Source organism: Genypterus blacodes, unplaced genomic scaffold (assembly GCF_046128005.1).
Source record: "Genypterus blacodes isolate CSIRO-AG114 ecotype Tasmania unplaced genomic scaffold, CSIRO-AGI_Gbla_v1 ptg000021l_1, whole genome shotgun sequence".
NCBI lineage: Eukaryota > Metazoa > Chordata > Actinopteri > Ophidiiformes > Ophidiidae > Genypterus > Genypterus blacodes.
In genome coordinates, this window is record NW_027466834.1 from 10034040 (window position 1) to 10057599 (window position 23560).

At 42.2% G+C, this 23560-nt stretch overlaps 1 protein-coding gene across 3 annotated transcripts in view; it reads left to right on the plus strand.

Moving 5' to 3' along the window:
- spon1b (spondin 1b) overlaps positions 1-17706 on the plus strand; it is a 41137-nt gene extending 23431 nt beyond the window's left edge. Inside the window, exons 7-17 of one of the 3 annotated variants that reach the window (XR_012961016.1) lie at positions 8229-8293; positions 10652-10853; positions 11803-11943; positions 12040-12130; positions 13231-13413; positions 14355-14525; positions 15215-15382; positions 15465-15623; positions 16092-16343; positions 16475-16763; positions 16827-17706. Coding sequence is in view for 2 of the 3 variants with exons in the window: in XM_076142381.1 (XP_075998496.1) it covers positions 8229-8293; positions 10652-10853; positions 11803-11943; positions 12040-12130; positions 13231-13413; positions 14355-14525; positions 15215-15382; positions 15465-15623; positions 16092-16343; positions 16475-16626 (1584 nt within the window). In the remaining variant the exon portion in view is untranslated. Of the gene's footprint in view, positions 1-8228; positions 8294-10651; positions 10854-11802; positions 11944-12039; positions 12131-13230; positions 13414-14354; positions 14526-15214; positions 15383-15464; positions 15624-16091; positions 16344-16474 lie in introns of all 3 variants that reach the window. The other 2 variants (XM_076142381.1, XM_076142382.1) reach the window with 2 other exon arrangements.
- The last annotated feature ends 5854 nt before the right edge of the window (positions 17707-23560 follow it).

Here is a 23560-nt window from a genome sequence, read left to right on the forward strand (position 1 = left end):
AATACCAGGTCTTCTTTATACTGTATATTCAAATAATTCACAAATGGTATTTCACATTGTAAGCATTTCACCCTCACACATCCCAAACACAGCCCACGTAATTATGTGCTGTGTCTGATGATTAGATGGGAGTTTGTCACACTGGTTAAATAGCACGTTGTTACAAGAGATATTGTCAGTTGAGCTATATTTGGACTTTGTTTGTCTCAAAGATGGAGGTGGGTGGGAAATGAGAGACAAGTCTGCACAGCCCTGTGTGTGTGTGTGTGTGTGTGTGTGTGTGTGTGTGTGTGTGTGTGTGTGTGTGTGTGTGTGTGTGTGTGTGTGTGTGTGTGTGTGTGTGTGTGTGTGTGTGTGTGTGTGTGTGTGTGTGTGTGTGTGTGTGTGTGTGTGTGTGTGTGTGTGTGTGTGTGTGTGTGTGTGTGTGTGTGTGTGTGTGTGTGTGTGTGCTTGTGCTTGTGCTTGTGCTTGTGCAAGTGTTTGTTTCTTTGTGATTTGTGCACATGTGGGAGTAGTTTTGTGTAGCATTATCGTGTCGTGAGTTCTCGCTATGAAAGAGAAGAGCAAGAGGTTGTTAAGTCAGGGAGGAGCTGATAACACTGGAAGACACTGGAAAAGGCGCACACACACATAGCACACACACACTGGCTCGCTGAGTGAGTCCTAGGGGATTTTCGAATAGCTTTGGGCGGCTGTCAGATGGACAGCCTCCCACAACTGACTCTAATTGGCTGAGAGTTTTCTGTCAAAATGGACGACAACTGGACCATGAGGATAAAGCCAGGGACAGCCAATACACACTATATTCTGTCTAGTTTTAATTTTATTGTGTGATATTTCTGCTTACCCTCGGGTATCCAGTACTCGTAAAAGTCAGCATCACCTTTTGTGATAAGCCTGTTGTGTAGTTTTTAATAAATGGTAAAGTTTATTAGACTAAATTAATATTATTATGCAAAGAACATGTTTTCGCAAGTAAGAAACAAGTAATAAGAAAAAATATCTCCCATTCCTATAGTAATTTATTGTACATTAGTATGAATCTATAGAGGGATCACTGCCACAACAGCTCCAATATGTCCTAGCAGAGATAATACAAGTCTCTTTAACTCAAAGAAGGACGGAACATCGTTCTTTTATGGCCCCTTTTTATAACCTGCATTAAAATGGGATCTCAGTATCTGGAAACATTCTCTGGATAACGACATCTGATGAGGGGTCTTGCATTTTCATCTTTCATCCTCGTTATCTGGACGCTTCCTGCATTGTGATGGGATCTGAATGGGCAGGCTGTTATTGTGAAAGTCTATCCATCTTCTTTGCTCTGTGGAAAATCTCCTGTTTCTTTTTTGATGCATTTCGCGCCACTGTCTGTGTTCCTCATGCAGATACCCATTCACGGCAACTCCCATTCAAAATAACTTTGTGAATTAATTTAGAGTTAGTAGAGGAACATGAGGAAGGTTACCTTTACAATTTGTGCCTGGATTTTGCCTCATAACAGTCTGGATACTTGATCACGATTCAAGCCACATTCATATTTGCAGTAACTCATCTGTAGGATGTATCACAATTAAGTCTAGTGCATTTACACACATATATTTTTGATGGTTGAAGAGTGGGCAACATAGAATCTTACCTGAAACTGCTGGCTAAGGATAAACATAAATACAAGAGGGTTATTATTCATGTCTGCTTGAATGACACCCGCTAACGCCAATCAGAGGTCACTAAAATTAATATTGAGTCGGTGTGCGGATTTGCAAAAACTATATGGGACTCCATAGTTTTCTCTGGGCCCCTCCCCAATCTGAGCAGTGATGACATCTATAGCCGCAGGTCATCATTCAACTGCTGGCATTTGCGTAGTAGTCAGGGAACGGAGCCAGACAGTTTTTTGACCGCCCTCTCTTTTGACCTCTGTCTTGATTTTGTAACAACGGAACAATTTTGCTGTATCAGTTTTTCTTTGTTGAAGTAAGCAGTTCATCTTTAACAAGAAGTCCCATGGATTTACTTGTTTTTGGAGGATGTAGACCAAAGTTTGGACCAAACTGCACACTATTAGTACGAGACCTTTACAATAACTGTGCACATTTTGGACGCAGCTTTGGGGTGAAATGCTGACATTGGTGTCTGCCTCAAAACTCCTTAATTAACTGGACATATAACTGGCATTTGGTGACGTTGGCATCTGCACGCTCCTGAGCAAACATTAATCTTCCGGAACAACGGAGAGAAATAATCACATACCTTCACTCCCTCTTTCCATCACCCAGGTTTCCTCATCCATGGGGAGCAATACTCCTCTTCACCAGCTGCCACTATTTGTGTGTAAGCACCATCTGTGGGCGTGTGTGGGTGTGTGTTTTCCCTCCTAATTGGGAATTTGTATTCATTAAAAGCTCCGGATCAACACTAAGATGTAAGATCTACACCTGTTGTTGACAGCAATGCCGTTGGAGGCGTGTCGTGATTAACAGCAGCCAAACATCCGCCCTCCTCTCACATCAATAATCTCAATCACATCATGAATCCTTAATTATCTCCCAGGCTGCTGCCCTCAGCCAAAGTCTGGCTTCTAGTTTTTATATAATGATTAAAAAAAAAACTCTAATAATACGGATTTCCATCTTAATCTTTATCTCATTAGCACAGAGTGGACAGACAACGTTTGTGGGGTGTGTTTTACTGTGTGTATACTCACAAATGCCCGAGTCAGAGGTGCAACATTCTGTTCTCCTTCGACAGCAAACTAGGAAACATACAGTAGCTTGTCTCCTTTCCACACCTACCAGATGTCTGTGGGGTTTTATAATGAAGCTGCAGCTTTCACACGGACTGAAGATTTAATCCCTACACACACTGTGCTAAAGACTACACTGTTTGTCAGACACCAACTCCCTCTGTTCCAATCTTCTCCTCGATCCTCCTTTCTGTTTCATCTGAACTCAGCCGTATGATTCCCACATCTTTACTTTCCTCCTTAAGAAAACAAGCTCTTTTCCCATTTTGGGATCTTTCAGTCACTGTTGGACTCCTTTGCCTCACATATTCTTGTCACTTTGGTTTTGTCCAGCATTTATCAGGCGAATATTGCATGACGGGGCATCATCAACCGCCCTGATCTCAACCTCAGTGACCATGTCAGTGCTGATATGTGGGTTGGCATTTACTGTCTGACAGCAGCTTGACACGACTTCACATCCCTCTTCATTAGGGACGCTCAGGACTGTTATATTTTGCGCCAATCACCTCCGATGTAATCAGTTGTGCTCAACACAACAATCTAGCCACATGACAAGGTAATTATTGTTGGTTCCCAAGGGGGATGTGAAGTTGGGGGGACCGCGGAATTCAGCAAGAACTAGTAGACTGTACATTCTACAATCAGTTTCTTATGACTGCCTGTGTTGAGTAGGAAATTTCTTTTGGACACTAGCAGCAGAGATCATTCTAATAAGACTGTCGTGGTTGGTAAATTTATCAAAAAAAAATTATATGGTGAGTCGCCGATGTCCAAAGCGAATTGCCTTTTTTTGCATGCAGTAATTGCGTATAGCTGACAGACGGACACTATTGATGGTGGGGAACTTGACTGAATAGTGATCCTTTTTGTCAACAGTCTCTCTCTGTACACACTATACACCCCCTTCATTTTCCCCTTTTCATTTTGTAATTAATAATTACTGCATTAATGACTTATGCTCGTTATGTAGAGTGTGTGCATCATAGCAGCACACTGTATGAGGGATTCTAAGAGCATGCAGTTCTCACCCAACTTGTTGCACATACATCAAGGTCTGTTAATCAAGGACATCAAGACACACAGTGTTTAAAGAGAAGTGAGACCAATACTTGACCAAATCAATTTAGCTTTCCTCAGGTTCAGTCTATCACTGGTCATAAACCTGATCAGAGGTTGTACGATCGGTCTTTGTTACAAATATTTCGATTGCAGTCTTCCTTAAACCTCAAGTCCGCCTTTTCCATTTAACAGTTTCCCTGGGTGGCTGTGAAACCTGGCTGTGCCTCTGTAGGTTTATTTTCCACTGGTCATAAACAAAATCCATGAGGGCACAGACTTTATTCCCACATCGGTGCCAAGGAATGCATTGCTCACTTTACTTTCACGTTTACACCTAAGCTCAGCTCAAGGTCAGAGCAATTACTGGAATCTCACTCTGACTCTGACCTCCCTCTTATCCCTCTTTTCTGCTCTCTTTCCCACTCCATTTCTGCTTCTTACACTCATCCTTGACCCCACTTCTGCCTCCCTTATCACGACACACCACTCTTTCTCACTGTCACACATGCATTACTTGTGCTTTTGGTTTTCTTTTAATGCACTTTTTCTTTTCCAACTTCGTGAACTCCTCACCTGATGCTGTCGGGTTTTTTTTGCACCAGACATGTTTTTGACTGTCAGGACAAGTCCAAGTCAGTCCTTAAGTAAATATAAGCAGGTCCAGATCAAGTTTCATGTCATTTGAGACAAAGCACGTCATGCCTCTGTAGAATGGAACTTTGACTTAAGAGTCGAAACCTTCTTTGTAAGGAGTAAGACCTACTGTACATACTGTATAAGCTTTATTTACCTTGTATAATCAAGCATAACCAATCTTAAAACAGCCAGTCTAAACACCTAGCAGTTTAAGGACTTACTGAATTATCTTTACTTGGAGTCTGGTTAATTTGTTTATCATTGTGATGTGAGTGGGTTGAGTCAATTCAAATATAATACAATTGGACAGAATGCTTACTGGAAAATAAATAATGGCACCCAACACCACTCGGTGCAGTCTGGGTTATGGTCTTTATTTCAGGGAACCTGTAAGTCCCCTTAACATTTGTCCTCTCTCTGTTTATATCGACATTTTCTATTCTATACCCATCAAAAAAATCAAAGAAATTGGTCCCAGGCGTGCTCGTGGTTCAGCCTTCTTCCGGTTTGTGCAATACAAATATTTTGACCACACTTGTTTATTTAATTTGTGTCGTGGCTGCAAAGAGCTGCATTGCTGATGTAATTCTGCCTTTTGCTGGTCATATCTAATTAAGACTGGAGGAGCTTTGCCATGTGTTATTGATGAATGGAAACATTTTCATTTGGAAATACCAGGAAAGTGTACTCAGGGCAGCCTTAGTGAGCGTGTTTATTTATAATACCACGCAGTTCTATAAAGGCTAATTCCTGTTTCTCATTCCCCATGGCATTATTAATTACAGCTGTTTGTTACTTTGCAATAAACAGAAAGCTTTCACATAATAGATCACTGCAGTCAGTGATCCATGCTGACTAATGTGACAACGTTTCCTCTGGCGAACATGTCACATATTACATGTGGCACCAGTTTGATGGATTACCAAGGCCTCAGGTTATGAGATCTCAGAGTAAACAAAACAAACACACACACACATTTACACACATACACACACACACACATTAACACACATACACACACACACACAGCAATGAAAAGGTGCATGAAAAATGTATAAGGTGTCGGTGGTATTGCGCTCTTACATTTTAAATACACATTTACATAAAGTATAAGTAATGTATGCAGACTTGTAAATACACGCTCATTGCAACCCTTGACAAATGTTTCTTTAATGAGGACTTCATTATATACAGCAGCAGCAGCAGCAGCAAATATAGGATCTATAAATCTGGAGCCAACTGGGAATTGTTTTCCGGCGCAAACTCTTGAGTTTTTAATTGGTTACCTTCTGTGTAACAGCATGCTTTATGCTATTCCAAATGAGCAACATGGTCACCATTACCAAAGCAAACACACTTTACAAAGTCTCATAAAAAGTTGTGGACTACAATGCTGCAATAACACATGGTGTGTTAGTGTGAAATCATGAATTGAACATGAATTGATGGAATAGAAACTAAAAGTTGAGAGAAGAGTAATCTCTCCAATGACCACAACATAGACTCATCATTTCTGTCACAAGAATGGAAAATGTTTCAGTTTCAGTCATTAGGGACCAAAGGTTGTTTTTGTTGTACAGTACAATAATGGCTGCTACCCCGGGGGTTAAGTATGGCACTTGGCTTCATAACCTCGTCACCTGTGGCTGATAAATGACCTGCTGTGCAGACGTTGTACGTTTGTGTGTGTGTGTGTGTGTGTGTGTGTGTGTGTGTGTGTGTGTGTGTGTGTGTGTGTGTGTGTGTGTGTGTGTGTGTGTGTGTGTGTGTGTGTGTGTGTGTGTGTGTGTGTGTGTGTGTGTGTGTGTGTGTGTGTGTGTGTGTGTGTGTGTGTGTGTGTGTGCGCGCGCGCGCGCCTGTGTGTGTCTTTGTTAAGTGACAAATCCGACTGGCTTTGTAAGCATTGGTTTACAAAAAAATCGATAAATATTTGAAATTAAGAAAAGTTTTCTCCAAATTATTTGATTCTCCGTTATCCCCCATTATCCAGTTCGCTACTTAAAGTTGCACAGAACGCAGGTCAATGGAAACCCCTCTGTTAATACAAATCTTTGCAAATATGTATATACTTTTATGCATTTGTAAAAAAGTGTGTGTCTGTGTAATTCATTTTTGATCAGGCTGAATGAAGAGTGGATGGAAGGAATAAATAAAGGGGCAATTACTGTAGAAGAAAGAAAGGAGGTAAAAAGGTTGGAGATAAAGGCGGAAGATCCAAAATGAAGACTGAAATGAAGAAGGATGGATGGATTAAGGTAGAAGGGAAGAAAGTTAGGGAGTTTCTAATGAATGCAGTAAATGAAAGGTCATTGTTACTTTGTTTGTGTGAGCACTTTCTCTAACATGGCACTCTGACCTGTAGTCTATCTCACTTCCTCTTTAAAACCACACGAGTCCTCTCCGCTGTCAATATCACTGTTCCTCCTCCATCATTATTAAAAACTCTCCCGTTTTGTCTTTTGGCTCTCGTCCTTTAGACAACTCTCTTTCACCTTTCCCCCTCTCTTCCCCTCTGCCTCAGCTCACGTAGTCAAGCTGTCATTTCTCACCCTCTGCTTTCTCACCACACTTTTATCCTCCACTTTATCCTGCCTTCATCTGACCCTAACATTGTCTCCTTCTCCATTAGCTTGGCTCACTTGACAACATTTGTGAAATTGTAACATTAATGGTGCGATGGATTACTATAACAACTGTAAACATATTGCACCATTACCCTATGATTTGCGTGTTCTATGAGCATCTATGTTGCTGCCTCTTTCTTGTGTTGTAACAGCGCTCATTCGTTTTATGTTCTTTAGTATCATTCGTTAACCCCTTGTGGTCAAAGTAGCTGAATGAACAGGCTGGCAGTTGTGTAGAAGTAATGAAAACTGTATTACCCTCAATTAGTAACCCTAGTGATTAAGTGTCTGTGATTCATTGCATGTTTCTGTCTTTCAACTTGTCTATATGTCTGTGTGTCCATCTGTCTGTCATACACACAGACAAACACAGTAGAAACACACACTAACAGACACATGCACAATTGCTGAGCCAGAAAAATGACTTTCTCTGGCCCATTCAAAACGCAATTGTGTCCATTCAATTGTGTCTGTGGGTGTGAATAAGCATAGACTCTGTGTGTGTGTGCGTGTGTGCGTGTGTGTGTGTGTGTGTTTGTGTGTGTGTGTGTGTGTATATAAAGAGAAGGACAAAATATGAAGGAAAGCATAGAAAACTTGTCGAAAATCAGAAAGGGCATATTTTGACAATTAATTTCTAATCAGCTCGTCTGCTGCAGCGAATCCATTATTTGCTTTCACTCTTTTTGCTGAATAATGACATCCCTGGCATTATGACGGATAATGGGGTTGCGTAGTGCAGAAAGTGACCATAATGCCACGGAGAGACTGAAAGGTGGCCGGTGCTATGCGGTGAGTGCGGACCGAGGTTCCCTTCGACAAAAGGCTGACAGAAGGTCATTATAAAGCAGCACAGAGCCATTTTGTCCTGATAGGAGAAACACTTTGTCCAGGCTCTTAAGTCCTCCGAAAGTAGCTCATCCCTGTTCGTCAATGAGAGTACTCACCCATAGACATGTTGATCTGTTAATTCTGGCCCTATTTTTCAAAGTTTTTCCCTCCTTTAATGTTCATTGATTTAGTAACAAATTGTCTCTCTCTCTCTCTCTTGCTTTCACACTCGCTTTTGCTTTCTCTCGCTCTCTCTGTGTCTCGCTCTCCCTCACTCTCACTCTCTTGTCTCGCTCTCTCGCTCTGTGTGTGTGTCTCACTCTCCTCAGGGAGAGGAAGTCCTGACAGTAATTAAAACAAAGGCTCAGTGGCCAGCGTGGCAGCCTCTCAACCTGTGAGTATGACCAAGAACACATCCATTTCTTTTCTTGCACTTCACACTCTGGGCCAGATGTAGGAAGCCTTTTGAGCTTTCTCTAAAATAAACATTCATATTAAGGTTCAAACACATGGGCACTGGATGCGGATGAAATTTCTCTGCCTCTAAAGAGCAGGTGAGAACTAGTAAGTGTGTGTGTAGCCAGACGGTAACATAGATACAGTAAAGGCCTCAAAGACACGCTGAGAGAATCTTTGTAACAAGAATGACACAAGAAAACGCCGAAGGTAGAGATTAAGCTGTAATACATTAATAACTCTACTGGAAGAACTAAAAGAGGACTTAGAACCTCCCACACAACGTTCCCGTTCCATCCCGGCAACAGTGAAGCTCCTAGCAACATTACATTACCTCTCATTCACATGCCCATTAGCTGATTGTGTAATTGACTGCAACCCTAGTAAATGAGACATTTTACAAAAACTGCAAATGCACATTGATTCTTTCATTGAACCACAATTTGCACTGCATTGTCTCATGTATAAAGCTCTGGCCCTCCCTGTCTCATCCCAACTGCACCCAATCAGACCTAACTCAGGTTCCAGATCAGGTCCAAGTTCTCAGGGACCAAGTAGCACCAACCCTTAAAGACTTCTACTGCATGTTACTAACTGGTGGAAACCTTGTCACTCCTATATGCTGCCATTCAATGCTGAACCAATATGTATGGATGTTCTGGCAAGTCCTGGGCCTCTCAATTAGTTTGAATGCGATTAGAAACATATCCCAATTCTAGCCCTCAACTGAAAAACACACATACATCAACATATCTTTCTCCAAACATCTCTGTAATTACGCCCTCTATCATTCTCTCATTCTCTGTCATTTACATTGTACTGTACAGAATGCAGCGCTATTATTCTTACTAATGAGAAGTTGCAAACCCGGCCCCTCATGCACACAGTGACACATGGGTATAAAATATGAGCTTGTTTTGTTTCAATCTTGCCTGCAAAGATGTGAGACTGTTCTAATATGTTGCCTTGTTAATGTGACAAGGGTTGTGACATTGTTAATATCAAACTTTTTATCATGTACATTAGTTTACTTTCACCTTGTAGTCTGTAAGAGACCCAATGTTACACCATGAAATATAAACAGTGTATATAAAAAGAGAAATATCAAGGTTTCATTTTCTACACAGACGGATGTACAGGCTGCAAATTAAGAAAAACTTGAATGAATCTAATGTTGTGGCGTCAGCTGCCCAGTAAATGTGTGTGTTACAGCTTCAGTGCTGATTTATTGTGCATGCAGCAGCGTTGAAGCCCTGACATTGTAAAGGCTCTGTGTTGTGGCCGAGTTTTCACTTCCCTTTGCTGCAACATTCCAGAAAGTGTTGATAAACTCGGCCCTTCTTGCGTTTGGTGGTCAGATTAACTACCTGAACCAAAACAGCTGTGTTGAACAGTGAGAGGTTTTCTCCACGTGGGTTGGTCACTGTAGTAACAATCTTGTAAAAGCGTGGCTCTTAAAAGCGCATGCTGTTGCCTGTTCATTTGTGAAGAGCTGGGCGCTGAACTGAAGCTATAAGGCGCAATAATTCATAAATACAGCTCAGTCTCTTGTTGAATATTGTTGGAAACCTACTGTAGAAATCTGTTTTGTTGGAAAGAGTGGCCGTGGCTGAATCCACTTGTTTGGAAGCCTGTGCAATACAGAAGAAGAAAATGAAGATAAGCCTTGAGGGCCGTTCAGGGGAAGTTAAAACAAACTCGCACCCCCCAACTGTTGAGAAAAATGATAGTTTCTTTGGCACCATCTAGTGATCAAACCAAGAATTGCATCTTAACAAGATTTTGGGCCACAGCGCCATAGTGTGTTCAATTTAATGATTGCAACAGAAAAATAATTCATCTATTGCATCAACTTGTGGTTGACTTGAGCAATTGAACTCGACTTGAAAAGCATTTTAGTCCAACCAAGGGTGATGAAGTGTCAGGAATGATTAAAGACAACAAACTATTGTCTGCGTGGCCTCCATGCATTCTGTTGCCTCAACCAGACGAAAAGCTCAATGTTGCTGATGATAATGATTTGCACTTCTTGTTGAACATAGCCATCTCCTGCATAGTGTCACATGTCTACTTCTTCCTTACTCCCACTTATCATGTGCTGGAGCCTTACACAGTAATCTTTAGGCCACCACTCTGTCATATTGCTAATGCTAACACTTTGTAACAGATCAACTTAATCTAAAAAACCCAGATTCAAACCCAGGAGTAAGGACACTGTCCCCTCAGTGTATGTTGTGTCTTACTCTCGTTTGCCTTTTCAGTCTTTACATCCGAACATTTCCCTTCATGTCACCAGGCGAGCGGCTCCATCAGCAGAGTTCTCAGTGGACCGAACACGCCACCTAATGTCCTTCCTCACCATGTTAGGACCCAGCCCTGACTGGAACGTTGGCTTGTCAGGAGAGGACCTCTGCACCAAGGAGTGTGGCTGGGTCCAGAGGCTGGTGACTGATCTCATACCCTGGGATGCTGGCACAGACAGTGGAGTAACATATGAGGTATTATATCCTGATTTTCTTGGTTAGTTCTAATTTGTGCTGTTAGTGCAAAGAAGTGTTGCCAGGTCTAAAGGAGGAACATCAAAATAGCAGTGCAGGTCACAAGCAACCCTCGAGTCTTAACCTTCAAGTCTCTTCTCTTAGTATGTCACTTACCTAGCTCACCTCATTTGTTTATTGGATATAAAATAACACAACAACCATTATAGAGACATGGTATTCTCCAGAACATGTTGCCCAGAACCAAATGTTTAGTGAATTAAACTTAATCCAAAGATCTCAGCTGCATTACAATTAAATATTTAAACTAGTGTGTTTGATGCTACAGTGTGGGATGATTTAAAAAAGTTAATTTCATGCCTTATGGTTCTTTATGATGCAATGATGTCATGATTTCTTCGCAGAATGTCCTCCACCAGGGCAGAAACCTTCTGTTCTGTGTTTGAAGAACCTTCTTTGTTGCAGAGACAAAGTATTCTGTTCGGAGTATGCTTGTTATTTTTTTGAAACAATGCTGTCATAGTTTCATTTCTCTGTATATTTGAGATGAGTTCCGTTACATTACTCAATCAGTGTGATTAGTGTCTCATGAGCCCACATGGACTGAACAATCTGCATGCAGACTCTCTTCCCTTATGCATATTCCAAACCTAATGTTCCAGAGCAGGTGTTTCCTACCATTCTAATACCAAGAGCATGATTAGCATTATGATAATGTTGGAAAAGGGGATAATTCCCCTTATAATTTGACCTGATCTTCAGACTTCAGAGCCCAATCACCTTTATACTCCATTTGCACTGAAACACAGATTCAACATGTTCAGTAAGCAGACAACTCTCTCATTTAGCTTACAAATGTTATTGACAGTAAAATTGCTGCAGATTCAATTATATGAACTTAACTTCTAGACCTTTTCCATCTTGTTTCCTTGCATGCTCACTCTTTTAGTCTCCAAACAAGCCCACCAACCCACAGGAGAAGATTCGCCCCTTGACCAGCTTGGACCATCCTCAGAGCCCATTCTATGACCCAGAGGGAGGAGCCGTTGCTGCTGTGGCCCGGGTGGTGGTGGAACGCATCGCGAGGAAGGTACAATATCATTGAGTGTTTGATAGGGTACAAATCTGTGTGTACTGTTTTGGTGATGTAGATAAAGTACTGTGTGTGTTTTCCTCATATTCCCAGGGGGAGCAGTGTAATGTGGTGCCAGACACTGTAGACGACATCGTAGCTGACATTGGACACGAGGAGAAGGAGGAAGGTATGGTAAATGCAGGTACACACACACACACACACACACACACACACACACACACACACACACACACACACACACACACACACACACACACACACACTGAATACGTTTCTGCCTTTAACAGTCTGACTAAAGCTGAGTTGACAAAAGCTGCATGGCTGAATAACAGAAACTTGCGGTTCCACATTGCCATCTGTAGGCAGGTCCTGACTGAGCCAAAGTGACAGGTTTCAGCTGTATCTTCAAGAGACGTGTGTGTGTGTGTGTGTGTGTGTGTGTGGTTTCAATAGCTCATGGACCGTGACCGTGACAGGACAGGCTGAGTTACAGGGCAGCTTTTCTCCACCATGAGCCTTTGTTAACAAGCAGACAAAGCTGAGCTGGACAGCCTGGGGTCTGACATGATTGGTGTGGTGATTTCTGTCCATTATGAAGAAAACTTCAGTAAGGGGATTTTGCCCATCGTGCAGAATTCCTGTCCAGAATGTCCCCCATATTCTGTCATAAACCATTTCCTTCTTTCCTTCCTCCCTTTACCTCTTCTCGGTTCTCCACTTGTCCACTCCCTCTCATTCCCCCTCAGTGTGAGGACATGGACCTTCTTTACTTCCTCTCCATTTACATGTCATCCTAGAGAAGTGCATTCATTCAGAATTCTCTCGCTATATGCTCTAGAGATAATTAGCATTCAGTCTTCTTTACATATGCTATGGATATGATGTGATACTTGGACAAATCACACTTCTCCTATTCCCTCCACTCTCATTCCTCTTCTCCCTCCTTCCTGTCACTTTGGCCTCTTGTTTTCCATTACTTGTAATAACCTGCTTTGATTACAGAGTTTAAATAATCAATGTGAGGGAAGCTGTCACCTTTACATCCTTCCCCCATCCGTCACTTCCGTCTAAGCTGCTAATTTGAATTAATTAACTTATTAGGAAAAATGTATATACCAGGTTTGTCAATGTATAGGCTGTAATGAGCGGCTGTAATAAGTCACGCTACGTTCTCATCTTTACAAGGCTCCCTTAACAGAACAAACAGCAAAATGTGCCCCTTGTTTACAAAATCATGTGCGATGTGCCGCCCCTCACCACCGTTCTTACTTCCTCCCACAGACGACACGCCGGAAACATGCATCTACTCTGGCTGGTCTCCCTGGTCAGCGTGTAGCAGCGCCACGTGTGAGAAAGGCCGGAGGATGAGGCAGAGGATGCTTAAGGCCCAGTTGGACCTCAGTGTGTCGTGCCCACACACTCAAGATTTTCAGACCTGCATGGGACCGGGATGCAGTATAGAGGGTAAACACACACACACACCATCAACTCTGGTTATACTGGTGGATTTGAAAGCCTGCAAGTATTCTCTGATTACTTTCTCCCCATGAATGTAGTGTGTGCTGCAAATGGTACAGTCCACATTGTAACATTACCAATTCCTGTTCGACTGACCTAAATCCAAACAGCAACAACCAGAGAAAAACACTGTAATCCTTCCTGATGTAGTTACAATGCTGAAATGAGGAGGAACATTTTTAGAACAAGGCAAATATTGTACTTTCAACCCTGGCAGAGGTATGAGTCCTAAAGAGTGCCTATCTAGTTGCCTAATCACCCTCAGTCCCAACCCAACAACTTCACCTTTGTCTAGTTTCCTTTAAAGTTGTCCGAATGGAAATGTTGCCAGGCAGTTCAGACAGTCTATCTCTGCCTCTCCTCACTTTCTTCCGCTCTGTCAATAAATGAGTGAAGCCAAGTGTTTTGCTCTCATACATCCCCACCCTTCACTGCTCCTCATTTTGTTCCTGAACACCTCTACTTTGTTTTCATTAAGCACTCCTTTATTGTAAGGTGGGAGATTGATAATCGCGGGGTTTAGACACCGTGGCGCGATGGGGTTGGTGTGGAAGGAGATTAATATTCCTAAGAAGCACTCTCCAGCCGCCTCATCTGAGCTGGAGATACCTCTAACTTTTTATTAATGACTCACTTAGTTGGCTTTGTTAGGCCACTTCCAGGAAGCAATGCTATTTCAGTTTGCAGAGAAAGATGAAGAGGCAAATCGCACTGAGTGAAAGGAAAATCCATGCGAGGATGCTCAAAGTGAAGTCATCATTAGTGATCAAATGTATTAACACGGTCTGTTGTCACGTAATTAGCATTTCAACTATGGCTGGAACTGTTAAGAAGCATGTATCTATGAAAGAAATCATCTCTTCTTCATTTTTGGCTCCTGTGAACAGAGCAATCGACGTGTATGATGTCAGAGTGGATCAGCTGGTCAGCCTGCAGTGTGTCCTGTGGCATGGGGATGAGGTCCAGAGAGCGTTACGTCAAACAGTATCCTGAAGACGGCTCCCTCTGCCAGCTCAACACAGAGGAGACGGAGAAGTGTGTCGTCAACGAGGAATGCTGTGAGTCCTTCTTAACGCTGTTCTGTAATACATGTGCATCTGATGAATGAGTTGACTTTGTGTAATGACTTATAGGTTATGATCTGAGTTGCATTGATCTATATACAGATGGCTCCCTCTGCTAATTATCTTGTGGCCACGACTTGGTAATGGTGTGTGGCACCGTGAGGAAATGGAATCCTGGCTGCACCTGATCCTGGTGCTGTAATTAAATCACTGAGCTCTGAAGATGTACAACAATTCAAGCCCCGGCCTTTGATAACACACATACGGCGCCGTGGGCTCATAATAAAACAAAGTGACTGCTGAAGTGGCAGCGGCAGGACCGAGACCAGGACTCTGGTGCAACTACCAATGTTATCTGAAATATTGAGGCTACCAGCAAACACAAATATCTGTTATCTGTGTACAAGGATGATGCATTATCCACAGATGTTATGTGGGCGTTGTAAGTTAATGATTTGCATTATCCTTTGAATGTGTGCTCTGCTGTGGAGCGGCTGATTGACAGCTACGCTCCCAGAGAGTGGGAACTGCAAAGAAATCCTCCTACAGCAAATCAAAAACATGTCTGTTTTTTCGGGGATTAACAGCTTATTTCAAATCAGTCCCAAAAAAAAAGGTGACATGTAGTTTGATTGCTGTGACCTGTAATGCAGAGTGAGGCTGATATTGTTTTACTGTCCCAGCTCCCAGTAGCTGTGTGGTGACTGAGTGGGCGGAGTGGGACCCCTGCAGCGTCACCTGTGGGCTGGGCATGAAGAGACGCGAGCGCATGGTGAAGATGCCTCCTATAGACGGATCCATGTGTAGGGCTGAGGTGGCTGAAGTGGAGAAATGCATGATGCCGGAATGTCGTGAGTAGGAATCTCTTGCGGGCCTTTTATTCCTTTGTGTTTCCTTTGTGCTTACGTTCCTGTGTACGTTGTGTGTTTGGAGATACCATCCCATGTATGCTGTCTCCGTGGTCTGACTGGAGCGAGTGCAGTGTGACATGCGGACGCGGCATGCGGACACGTCAGAGGATGCTGAAGTCCGATCCTGCAGAGTGCACAGAGGAGCTGGAGCAGACGGAGAAGTGCATGCTGCCCGAGTGCCGTAAGTGAGCCACAATGTGTCATATGTCTTAGTTTCTTAGGACTTCTTAACTTTCTAAGGGATGATAATTCTGTACAAGCCTTGAGGTCACACTTTGGTCAATCAATACATGGATATGCTACAGTTTCTTACACATTAGCCGAGGCTAAGTTATGCTGCATGTGTTACTTCTACATGCCTCTAAGTTCATTGTTGGAAAAGCTACTACTAAAACTAGGAACGCTACTTTTGCATTGTGTAGTTAATTAAAAGTTTGAGTGCTTCCCTGAGTAATCCAAAATCGTTAAGTATGAAGACACTGCATGGATTAGGAGCAGTAGCAGAAGCAAAATAGTTTAAACCACCCAGAGCGGTTCATGTACAGGAAAAAGTATAAGTTTGCTGCCCTGTGTTGGTTCTCTTTCTGTCACCCAGTCTCTCCTCATCTCATACCATTCCTGCTTGTCCCTTTTTGTCTCTCTCATCTAGCCGTCGACTGTATGGTGTCTGATTGGTCAGAGTGGTCCGAGTGCAACAAGTCATGTGGCAAAGGTCACACCATTCGGACGCGCATGGTTAAACTGGAGCCAGAGCTTGGGGGCAGCGCTTGTCCTGAGACCATCCAGAGGAAGAAATGTAAGATCAGGAAGTGCCGGACAAAAACAAAAGAGGAGAGAGGAGGCGGAAAGAGGAGGAGAAGGGGAAAACAGGGTAAAGACGCTGCGGTGGAAAAACAGCCAGGTTAGTGAAGTTAGAGGAAGTTAAATACTCAAATAAAACAGGTTAGTATTTATTATGTCAATACACTATTGATAGTATTTCAGCTGCAAATGGTTTCCTTGTTTTTTAACTTTGCATGTCCGACCCAAAAGGTTGCCGGATGCATCCCTGGAGTGGTTGGACCGACTGCACCAAACCATGCGGCGGAGGGATCCAGGAACAATTCATGTTGGTGAAGAAAAGAGCTAAGGGCGGCTGTAAGGACAGGAAGGAGATCCGGGCCTGTAACATACACCCCTGTTAGGAAACACTGCCGAGCCAAGAGAGGGACGGGGGAAGCCAATTTCGGTGTTATGAAAACATCAGGTTTATTTGTGGAAGTAATAGAGAGTAATACAGAAGAAGTGGAGCACAGAGAGCGATGAGGAGGCGAGAATGGAAGCTTGGGGAGAGAGGGAGATAAAGGGAGGAGGTGAGGAGGGAGAGGAGGGAGAGGAGGGAGAGGCAGGTTAGCAGCGCTGGTTAGTAAATAAAGCCTTTGTCAACACTTAGCAGTTAACAGGGCCGATGGTATCGTGGACCAGAATGGAAGTATTACAGTAATATCTGTGTCCTGCAGAAACATCAGGAATTCCAGAAACTCTTAGCTACAGTAGCTTTCCACTAACACAAACACATTCTGTCCCCGGGCTTTCACTCGTTTTACTATCAGCTGTCAGAAACTGAGAAGATGTAGGATTTCATTTTTTGCAAGACATAGATGATGATAACACAGGAGGAAGATGTGTAACTACTATCTAACCCACAAGTATCAATGTAACAATGTCATTACTAAAATACAACTTTCCCAAGTGCACAAGTGCTTCTAAATGGAGATGTTTTATACTGTTATAAATTAGTCTTTATATACTGTACTGCTGTTCATTTCACTTTATATCGCACTCTGTCTGCGGTAGCTTCCCTCTTGACAGGTGACCTGATTTCAGCATGTGTAAAGATGATTTACTCTCTGCTTTATCTTGACTCTATCTACCTTTGTCTCTATCTACCTTAAAAGACATGGAGGGAGAAGAGGCCTCAAGTCAAAGCCCTCTAAGAAACCCTGAACAGCACAGCAGTCTCTTATTGGAGGCTTTGGTTACGACACACCTGATTCCATTGTGTTGTTTTATTGCTGCATTTGTTGCCAGTAAAATCTTGCCTTTTTTTTGTAATTTCTATAGATGATTACGTTGTAATTTTCTTAATTTAGATTTTTTTTGAAATGTCACTTTTTAGTAAATATACTGTAAATGTTTTGGATGTTTTCTCCTGACTTTCTTTGCCTCTGTATCACGTGACTTTTTGTAGGGAGCCACATTTACAATAAAAGTATAAATGTGTACACTGAAGTTATTTCAATTCAAATGGTGTGAATGCAAGAAAGTAGTTTGCAGTTTAAGCCATTACTACTGATAAAACAACAGTCGTCGACTCATTTAAATCAAGCCAGATACTTTATTATATTGATTTTTCACTCTAATAAAATTGTTGTGATTTACTGTATGACCACGTCGACTTCAAAACAATTCAAGCATGACAGAGAAACGTTTCTGAATCAGTTCCACCCCCACAGGCTATATATGAGTGTGTGTGTTTATGTGGGTATGCACACACTGGGCTGAGATTGTGTTCTGCGTGTAGAGAGCAAAGAGTCACCTTCAGTGTTTGACAGCTGGCTCAGCCTACAAAGGGAGCGTAGCAACTGTTGCAGACCTTTGCTGCATGAACTCTCCCATGCCTATGGTGGCCCTGAAGTGCCAAACACAACGACATAAAGAAAATGTTTTATTAAACACATTAAGAAAAGTCTTTGGTGTTTTCTTAATGTTGCTGTGTTTGGCACTTCAGGGCCACCGTATGCCAGTTTGTTGTCAGTGTGTATGCCTGCTGGTCACCAGTCGTCTCCAATGGATTTTGGGGTTAAATACCATCTTCTCTGTTTTCCTGACATTGAGGATGAGCATGTTTGTTGCAACTCTGGATATGCAATGCAATATTTCTTAGACTAAGCAAAAACGATTTTTTAAAAAGGTGAACATTTTACAAGGTGGATTGATTATAAATGTTCTTTTAGTAAAATTACATTTTATGTCCCAGTTTGTTACCGTCTCCTAAATACAAAAGATCCAATAACATTTGTGGTGGTGATAGGGAAATGATTAGTTAAAGTGAGAGAAGCCCCTGCATTACAGTGAGACTGATAGGCTTTATAAAGTGTACTTACAAATCTAGTCCAATAGATGGAGACAAAAGAGAAGAATATAATCCTGATCCTGGTAAAACAAGAAATAGAAAAAGAAAAAATGTTTTTATCTATCTATCTATCTATCTATCTATCTATCTATCTATCTATCTATCTATCTATCCACCCATCTATCTATCCATCTATCCATCTATCTCATAAGTGAATATTCTATCTTGCACAGTTGCATGTGATGATTAACATTGGCTGCCTGTTTAACAGACTGTGATGTATAATGAGGCTCTGAATGTTACAAATCAAGCTCACACATTAGGAGTAAAGGATGCTGATGAATAATGAATGCCAGATGAAGGACAATAGCTTAGTATCTTCTAATAATCAATATTAGAAGATAGAGAAGATAAAGATATTTAGCTGACGTCAGATTGTCTGCAAGGCATTTAAGATGTACAAGGAGACAAGCTTTTAACTTGATAATCAGACAGAGGTGATTTGTGACATGGAGACAAATGACCTGAAGAGATTTATAGCAAAGGAATATGTTCAATGAAGTCTGAGATAAACACTCCCAAAGGTTTCAGGAGGACCAGACAGGAGCTGATATGTTAGAATAGATTCTCCTCTAACTTTCATTGAGGTTTTCATTGCTGCCGTGCTGCTGAGGTGACATAACAAATGGGAAATTACCAAGATTTTTGTTGGTTTTCCATCTTGCACATACTAACCTGTATTTCTTGAGGAGCCATAGTTCATGTTTGGTGTAATGTATAACAGCTGCATGCTATACAATCCTTCCCTGTCCACTGGCATGCTCACTAAAGGAAGCTAATTTACATAATTGTACTATTTACAACTCATTTTTGGTGAGTTTTATTCGAGTGAGGTAATCTGTAAACGCCAGAGGAGGTATTCATCCTCCCTCTGCATCTGTGTAGTCTATTACCATAATTCCTTCATGTCCACATAGTGCTCAGTCCGATGCATTACTACTACTGCACACTTAACAGCATTACCAGGAGAATTCCAGGAAACGCACAGGGCAATATCAAAGAAAATGACCCTTGGGAAAAGTGCCTTCTTCTGGGAGGTGAAAAAAGGTTTTGTGAATGTGAGCCGGGGAATCAGTCAGTGAAAGTATGGAGTAAAGCATCTGTAAAAGCAAACTGAGTCAGGTAGAATAGCTGTTTTGTAGTTTTTACCTCCTAATTCATATTTCTTTAGTGAAATGACTAGCACTAGCACTAGCACTAATTTCACAGTTTATTCATCTCTCTGGATACTTTCCTACATTTATCAGCTTTGTGCACTATCCCAGGACTCAACAAACTTCGACAAAATAAAACTATAACAGCATTTCAAACAGTTTCTCACCTGAGGAGCCGGCAGCATTCTGGCCTATGCTTGCAGTCACGTTGTCTTTGCCTGTGTGTGACGCTTGACACGAGACAGACTGAACAGACTGAACAGACTCAACGAGGGTCAGATTCCCTAAATAAAAGGGTAAATGTAATTCGGAAAGTGTTGGATGAATTGATGAAGCTACAGAGGACTTGTCTGCTGACAGCCACTGAGTCACAGCAACAACACCTCACCCTATTACTCATGCCGTGCTTTTATTCTGGGCTGTGTGAGCAATTTGGAGAATGGAGCAGACTTTTAATAGGAAAATGGGACATGTGCAGCTTTGAAGTGGCACAACAAAAATATAACAAATATAAAAATAAAGTATAAGCTTTTGAGGTTGTTCTCTTCAGGAAGTCAAGAAGTGTGTGTAACAAGATACCTTGATGTTGGGTCTTGTGCACTCCATGCAACAGTTCTTGAATTCAGAGGTTACCTACTAAAATGGTTCAGGAACTATAGCTCCAGGACCAAAGTCCATGTTGGTATCTTGTTACACACACTTCTTAACTTCCTGAAAACCCAACATCACTGATTGCTTTACATGTATCAGCTGCAACAGTAACAGCAACGTTTCAAGACTACTTCAAGACAACTATATTTATATCGTGCCAAATCACAACAAACGTCATCTCAAGGAACTTTACATACAGAGTATTTAAAGAGGCCCAACATTCCCCCATGAGCAGCACTTGGCAACAGCGGTAAGGAAAAACTCCCCTTTAACAGGTAGACACCTCAGGCAGGACCAGGCTCAAGGTGGGTGGCCATCAATCTTGACCGGTTGGGTGTAGAGAGAGAGAGAGACACAGAGAAGCACAGCTACCTCTGAGACGAGTGAACACAGAAAACTCCATGGGAGAAGTAGAGTTAGTGGAATGCAGTGGTAATGCAATGACATGGATATGCACAGATAGAGAGGGGAGGAGGAGAGAGGAGCTCAGTGCATCATGGGAAGTCTCCCAGCAGTCCAGGCCTATAGCAGCATAACTAGAGGCTGGTCCAAGGCATTGTTGGTATTGCTATCGCTGCTATTATTATTTTGATAATCTAGGGCACTTTATAAGCACTTTGGATTGCATTCGTATTTGAAAAGTACTATTCAAATCAAGTTTGATTGATTGGTATAATTGATCTATTTCACCACAACCTGTGGTATTGATCTGTTTAATATAACATCCTCAGTGGAAAACATAACTGAAGATTTTCTGCATTGTTTGTCTGATCTGAAAAATTTACAGTCAGATTGTGGCTCAACTGTAGATGGTTGTAAATCTTAATATATGAAGAATTGTAATAAATAATGACAGCAGAATATCACACATCATGTGGGAAAATCAATAACCATGTACATTCATAAGCTTCAGCTGAGTATCCAAGCAGCTTTTACACAAACAGAGCTTCCTGCCGTCATGAACAGAGTACAAGGCTGCTACACTGTGTTGGACGTCTGCTCTACTTTTTTTATTTTCCCTTTTCTTAAGTCTCAGTTTTACCAACCAATTGCACACAACGTTCAAACCTGTGCTGCAATTTCACCGCAAGATGCAACCAACATATTGTTAACCCTGTCATAATAAAGCCATGTGCATATATCCATGCATTTGGTGTATGTTCAGTCAAAATTAATTCACCACTCAGTGGAGGAGGAAGAGGATACATCTCCATAGAAGAACCATTAGCATGTCAGAGCAATTATGTGTGTGTGTGTGTGTGTGTGTGTGGGTGTGTGTGTGTGTCTGGTGTGTGTGTGTGTGTGTGTGTGTGCGTGTGTGCGTGTGTGTGTGTGCATGTTTGTGTGTAGCTTAGTTTATGTTCATTGGAATCCCATTGGTGGTGGTGCGGTTGCCGGCTAAGTGACCTTGTTTGCCACTCTTTCAACTAAGTGCTTCTTACTGGTGCAATGATCTCACTATTACACCCACCCCACTCCTTGTTTTGCCTGTGATCAAACACACAGAGTGAGAGACCGAAATGGTGAAAATAGGACAACACCTCCCCATCCAGTGGTAATGAGCTCCGAGACCAAAATAACTCTTCATTCATTCATTCATTCCATCCATACACTTTCCTTCTATCCAATCTGTTTAACAACTGCTTGAAGTCTTGAGGTTTATTTTAACTCTTGTTAACAACGCAGAATGCTTTAGTTACAGTTGCCTGAGGGACCAATTGCAATCTATGGAGACAGACTTAGTAATTAAACTCAGGCTCTTTTTATGTGATTTCAATTGTGGATTTGACTGCAATTATTTGACAGTCTTGAGTTTGTGGCTAAATGAAACATTTTCTTCCACCTAACAATCACATTTTTAATTGAGTAAAATCAGGAAGAGAACCACGATGTGTAATGTACTAAGGCAAAGGAATAACAAACAAAGTGACAGCAACTAACCACTGCCAGCAAAGATGTTGAAAATGTTGACACAATAATATAACGGTAGAGTTTCAGATGACATCAGTGTTTCTGCTGTAGCTCGATGATCTTGTAGAAACGGTCTTTACAGGACAGCATACACGGGATTCCTAAAGGTGTCCCCCAGAAATCCCAACCAAGCACCCGTCCCCCTAAACCCAGCAGCTACGCAACCCCACATTCACACACCCCTATCCTGGCTCCACTGCAACAAAGCCATAAACGTGAGCTCTATTATTGAGTGTCCAAGTAAATATTTAATTGAATGGTTGGGTCTATTAGCAAGTGATTGTGGTATCCTTAGTGATGTGTGGGCTGGCATGGCTCTGGAAGGCACTCTGGATATCTAGGGACCGGTAGGTTCCTGGTTGGATTCCAGGTTCCTCCTAGGTGAGGCTGTAAAAAGTGGAAACCGGAAACATGCCTGATTTTGTCCTACTTTGGTTGTACAAGGACCGGTTGGCCCGTAGCAACAGCCCCAGTACCCCATACTCCCGCTGTACGCCCCACAGGATTCTCTGGGGGACATGGGCATAAGCCTTCTCCAAGTCCACAAAACACATGTAGACTGGATGGGCCATCTCCCAGGACCCCCGCAGCAACCCTGCAGCAATCCCGCCAGGGTAAAGAGCTGGTCCACTGGTCCCCTGGTCCACTGTTCAACGGCCAGGACGGAATACGCATTGTTCCTGAATGCGAGGCTCGACAATCGGTCGGAGCCTCCTTTCCAGCACCCTAGAATAGACTTTCCCAGGTTGGCTAAGAAGTGTTCCACGATAATTGGAGCACACTCTCTGGTCCCCTTTTTAAAAATGGGAACCACCACCGCACACCACAGGTTAGCATTTCTTTCTGCTCAATGTGCACTCCAGTTCATTTTGTTCATTATGGTTTCAGCAAATAATTTGTGCTTGGAACACAAACCAACATGACATCTCCTGAATCAGCCACAGGGCGATCTATTGATTGATCCAGAGTCAAGACGGTCAGGATTCTGTTTTTGTTTTGTGTTTTTTAGATATTATATCGTAGTTTACCCAATGATTAGTAGACGGACAGAGATGAGAGGTTGTCAACTGTTTAATTCAGACACATGTGAGCGAGTTCATAGAGACCAACACACACTGATTTTGCCTCATGAAAGACATGCTTTTACTATTCGCGTTGTGTGTGTCT